Genomic DNA, 5,776 nt, shown 5'->3' on the forward strand with positions numbered 1-5,776 from the left:
CTAAAAGAGGTTACAATAAAATGGCTTATCGTGAAGCTATTACCTACTATGATGCAGTTAGCTCTGAAATGGATATATTATTCTGACGTTCTAGCCTGAGAATGTTTTTAGTAGTCTCTTGATATATAACTTTCTGACTTTGCTCAATAAACTCAACTCCCAGTTTTCCAGGATTCTTTTTTTCCATTCTAAAAAAGAAGAAAATAAATCAAAATAAAATTACATTTTTTTCTCTCTCCCACAGTGTATCATTATTCTTTGGATATTATTACCTGGAATAAAAGCACTAGGAGAGGTTTCATAAATATCAAAATAACAGATAATTCAAGAAATACAATAGAATCCAGAATTAATAGGTGAGATATATTTATTCATTTTGGTACTTTCTTTATGCAAAATAGTATCAGCTATAATTAGAACTAATTTGAACAAATAAAATGAGTAATTGATAAATGACTTTTGAATTAGAATGGAAATTTGAAAGTTAATATGCAAAGAAAAAAAAAGATAAACGAGGTAGACCTTGGTTAGAACCATAGTTGGAACGGGCAACTCTATCATTAAGTGAAGCAGTTGCAAAATTTTCTTTGTCCCCTCTCTCCCACCTTTTGGAATTCCCCACCATTTGAAATGTGGTTATTAATCACAAAACTATTTTTTGAGCACAGTTGTAACTTCAAATGATTGCTAAAGGAGGGAATCAGTAAGCAAGGACTATCTGTATTGAAATTGTATGTATCTTATTTATAAGACGTATTTATATATCTGCCAATCTCAGTCAAATGACTCAGGATGGGATTCAAAATTATACAACAAATTTGGGATGGATAGATGAAATCTGAGAAAGACAGTCCCTCAAATGATCCAATCTCATGCCACGTAGAGCTTTAAACATCAAAATGTGCACCTTGATTTGACTTAGAAACAGATTGGTTAACAATGCACCTTGCCAAACAAAGGTATAAAAATGTGTTTGTATAGAAACACATAACTGCCTGCTCTGTTGCATTCTGCATTCTGCAGTAGCTGACACTTCCAGATGTTCTTCAAGGACAGCCTCATGTAGAGCACATTACAGTAGCCCAACCATGAGGGCATGAGTGACTGCGAGTAGAGCCCCCTGATTTTGGAAAGCAAGATGCAGAATACTAAGTTAAGCAAATACTATTTCAGTCAGATTTTCTTTCTGTTTTCTAATTATGCTACTTATTTTTGCTACCTGCCTAATATATACCAGGAGAGGGAGGAGGAGAAAGGGAGGGACGGCGAAAGGGAGGGAGAAAAAGAGAGTTTGCATTCAATTTACATAAGTTAGTTTATATTAGTATATGCAAATTCAGAAGTTGCTATTGTGTAAATACAAGGTATTTATAGTAATTGTAAAAAATTTCATAAAAGAGGGTGCATCCAAAGGCTGAATTAAATTAAAAAAAAAACCCACTTATTTCAGTGCTCAGTGGAAATATCAATGCAGCAGTGCCAAAGGAAGAATAAGAAAGTGGGTGGTGTAGGTCGAAGGTTGGAAGTGGCTACTGCAAGGGACTTACTTCCCTTCATGGCTATTTTTCAACAGACACTCTCAGATGCACTGATACCAAGAACTAGTGCTGATAGCCAAAACTATCTGCTTGCCTTATATATACAGAAGGAGGAGAAGGAGGAGAAATTCAGAAGGAGGAGAAATTTTCGATAGGCACAAACCTGCTGCAGCAAAGATTGTAGTGCATGTTTTTTCTTGTCTTCTGATCTCTTATGGACAAATAAGTGGCTAATTTTGCTTGTTCAGCTTCAGCTGAGCAGGCGTAAGGTATAATAAGACCTTTCGTAGATCAGTCCACAATGCTGTTACAATCTGTAGTGGATGTATTTGAGAATCCAGTTGTCAAAATATATTTTTCTGCTGCTTTTTCTGGACCAAGGTTTGTAGTTGTTTCTATATTCTGTTCTGGTTTGTGTTTTTTTTAAGATGATTGGAACCCATTGCACGACACCTTGAGTCTTATTTTATAAAGGGGCATACATTGAATAAATCTGTTTTTTCTTCTTTAGTGATGCAGCTGTATTTCAACAATATAGGCAAGCAAAGATACTTGCTGGATTTTATCTGGATTTTGGAAACATTTCAACAATTACTTTGACATTTTCTACAAAGAGTACAGTGGGCCCCAAGTACAAGCTTAGGGTTCTCGAAATGAGATTAAAATCCCTCTCACATCCAGAAAGGTAACATAGATTGTCATTTTATAATAGTTTCATGATCTAGAAGAAGAATTTAGGAAAAGATAGTTGAACCACTAATAGTCTTGCTCAATGATAGCACTTACAATAGCACTTTTTTACCCACTTTAGTGGGTAAAAAAACTAAAGGTAGAGGAGTAAATAAGATTAAAATTTATTCCCATCTGTTTTGGACATGGTTTAGTATATTATTATTATTATTATTATTATTATTATTATTATTATTATTATTATTATTATTATTATTATTATTATTATTATTATTATTATTAAATTTATTTGATGCTAGGAGGCTAAAAACCATAAAAACAAAGAATTAAAAAGGAAGTTTAAACAAAATGTGAAATAATAGAACAATACAACAAACAAGGAAAAAGAAAACAAAGAAAATACATTAATATGACTAGTAAAAAAGATAGGCACGTGGGTAACAGAGAATGGGAGTGGGAGATGAGTGTTATCATATATTATGCTGTATTATATTAGTAATACGCTTAAATCAGTAGTCCTGATTCCTCTTAAAAACACTGATTAAATATAGATGAATATTACTTATGTACAATAAAAATAAAATACACTTTTTCTTGATTGCATATTTTCTTCTCTCTGTACAGGATCCAGCTATGTAGATATGATATGATACTTGTGGAAAATGTTGAAACAACTTTTACACCTATCCCATGCTATGAGATAAATATGCAAGACAATTGATTATTTCAGGATATTGTATGCAAGAAATTAAAGAGAGCAACATGAACTGGTAACAAGTTTAATTGGCTTACTTCAAGAAAGTTAATTTGCCAATTTTATGACTACCTCTGAAGATCACAGAATGAACTTTTAAAAGAAATTCAGATTTTTTCATGTACTTAGTTGCATATATTAGCAATCAATTTCTAATTAACGAGCATTCAAAGCTGTGAATTATTTTTTGAGAAGATTTCAATTTTAGTCTTATGCACAGTGAGGCTGACATACCATTGAAATTAATAGTAATAACTTCATCACTAAATGTAGGCTCATAGTACACTAAATATGTTTGTTGATACTTTTATATTTGACAGATCTAATATCTTATTATATGAATATGAAATGCTACAGTTTAGAGAAATAGGTTCAGATCAGAATTTGGGCACATTAACAAATATTCTCATTAATGGAGCATCTCTGTTCATAATGACACTGACAGGCTGCTAATAAGTTGTTAAATAGAAACTGAAATTGAATCAATATAATAATATGCTTTATGATGCATATGCAGTATAATGCAGATACAATTTGTAAATATTCAGAATACAGAAGCTACAGTTTAGCTCATCTTATTGATCCTAAAAAGAATTGAGACCTTTGAACTATGGTGCTGGAGAAGACTCCTGCGAGTCCCTTGGACTGCAAGGCGTTCAAACCGGTCAGTCCTAGAAGAGATTAATCCTGACTGCTCTTTAGAAGGCCAGATCCTGAAGTTGAAACTCAAATACTTTGGCCACCTAATGAAAAGGAAGGACTCACTGGAGAAGGGCCTAATGCTGGGAAAGATTGAGGGCAATAGAAGAAGGGGACGACAGAGAATGAGGTGGCTGGATGGAGTCACTGAAGCAGTAGGTGTGAACTTAAATGGACTCCAGAAGATAGTAGAGGACAGGAAGAGCTGGAGGAACGTTGTCCATGGGGTCACGATGGGTCGGACATGACTTCGCAATTAACAACAACAACATTGATCCTAAAATCACACATAAACTGTTCTGGATCGTATAGATCTATGCAACTCTAACTAGAGAGCATGTATCAGTATGTTAGAATACCTGGCAGTTATTGGGTTAAATGCTGGTTTTGTTAATGGGTCGGTGGGAGGAGTTTCTAAAGGGCATTGGGAGACTTCCTGGACACTAGCCACATGGGAATGCCTTTGTTCATCCAGCTCATGGCTTCCAGCCACACGGCTTGGAGATCTCATGCTTATGCCAACATGTGATGCTTAGGCAGAAGAAGAGGGGAAAAATCATTATCAATTTACCTATGGAAATGAACAGAGAGGTGTTATCCAGAAGCAACAACGTGAAAGCAAGTATTCCTCTGAATAAACATTTATCTGTTTTATAATCATTTCTATTGAGTTGTCTATCTGCCCTAGATGGGACAGAAAAACATGTTGTTCTGTCTGGGTCAGTATATAAACCATTTATTACAGCCAGTCTCCTGGTAGCATCACTCAAGCCTCTCAGCAACAGAATTATTTAATATCTTCTGAAAACCACCTTTGCATGTTCAATATATGTAGCTGCTAACTATCTATATATTGTTCATATGCATAAGAAAGTATCTCTTAACAGGTAAATAACTTGACTGTATAATGATCGATATTATTTGAGCATGTGAATATTATTAATTTAAATAAAATATTTATTAACATAGAGCAAATAATTACAAATATCTTTGTAACTAATAAGAATGTTATATATTTTTAATGGATGTTTCTTTCAAAGATCTCCATAGCAATTTTAAGAGACAAATCCATTGTGATGGGATCATCACTCACTGATATGCAAAGCAAAAAACTGAACCATTTTTTATTTTTGTTTCCTCTCCTAAATCCATTATTACATGCAGGGCTTTTTTTGTCATAGAACACCCAGAATGGAGTTCCGGCACTTTTTTTGGATGGAACCTTGTAGGGTAGGCAAGGCGGGTTGTATGATGTGTGAGTTCCGGCACTTTTTTTTTTTTTTTACAATAAAAGCACTGATTATATGTATTATAAGGACCTGTATATTGCACTATTCTTAAAACTTATTTGATGGTGTATTTGCTGTGCTGTGCAAATCTTACCATTGTAATTTGTTTTATGTTTAGTGTTATTTGTGAATGCATTTTTTAAACATTATTTTAAAAGTTCTAGATATAGTTTTTTGTATTTAACAGCAATTATAGGTGTATTTCCATAATTTTGTAGTTTATATTAGTTTTTAATCTTATTATTTGTAAATCTTAATAAATGTTCCTTAAGGATCACAAGAGGGGTTTATGATTTATGAGTAGGAACAGGGAAGAAGAATTTAAGAGGGATAAAATTCAAAGAATGCAAAATATTTTAAATAGTAGAAATGATACTTATTTTGCTGCAGGCAAAATAAGTCAAGAAAGATTGCTATTTAGTCAGACTAGTCTAGCTTTAAAGAACATGGATGATTGAGGAATAACAGTGGAACGCTCATAATTATTAAGGGAAAATTGGATAAATGACCACTTATCACTTTTATTTAAATCTATTCGCCAAGTCAGGGAAAATTATGAGGGACACAGGGATGTAGCCCAAGGCAGGGATGTCTTGTGAAAGGTGTGTGTCAAGCCGTCGTGTCTTGGCGCTGCACAAACCAGCCAGCAAGCAGGAACGTTAGACATATGGTAGTTTAATCACTCCATGTAGGTTAAAGTCAGCACTGGGAGGCGTTTGCTCCCAATGCCTTACATAGCATGTGTTCCGGCCCCACCCTTGTGGATACGCCCCGGCCCACCCACCTCCCAAGCCACCATCCTAAGC

The 5,776-nt window shown here is 34.3% G+C and overlaps 1 protein-coding gene across 1 annotated transcript; it reads left to right on the forward strand.

Moving 5' to 3' along the window:
* Positions 1–244: 244 nt before the first annotated feature.
* LOC107297375 (lipase member H) lies at positions 245–3,577 on the forward strand (the record flags this gene model as incomplete). The annotated part of the gene is made up of 3 exons (XM_015826738.1): positions 245–356; positions 2,050–2,223; positions 2,853–3,577. Coding segments are annotated over 3 exons (383 nt in total), but the record flags the coding sequence as incomplete, so codon positions are not given.
* Positions 3,578–5,776: the final 2,199 nt, after the last annotated feature.

The sequence above is a fragment of the Protobothrops mucrosquamatus genome, unplaced genomic scaffold (assembly GCF_001527695.2).
Source record: "Protobothrops mucrosquamatus isolate PMUCROS unplaced genomic scaffold, P.Mucros_1.0 scaffold3266, whole genome shotgun sequence".
In the NCBI taxonomy this organism is placed as follows: domain Eukaryota; kingdom Metazoa; phylum Chordata; class Lepidosauria; order Squamata; family Viperidae; genus Protobothrops; species Protobothrops mucrosquamatus.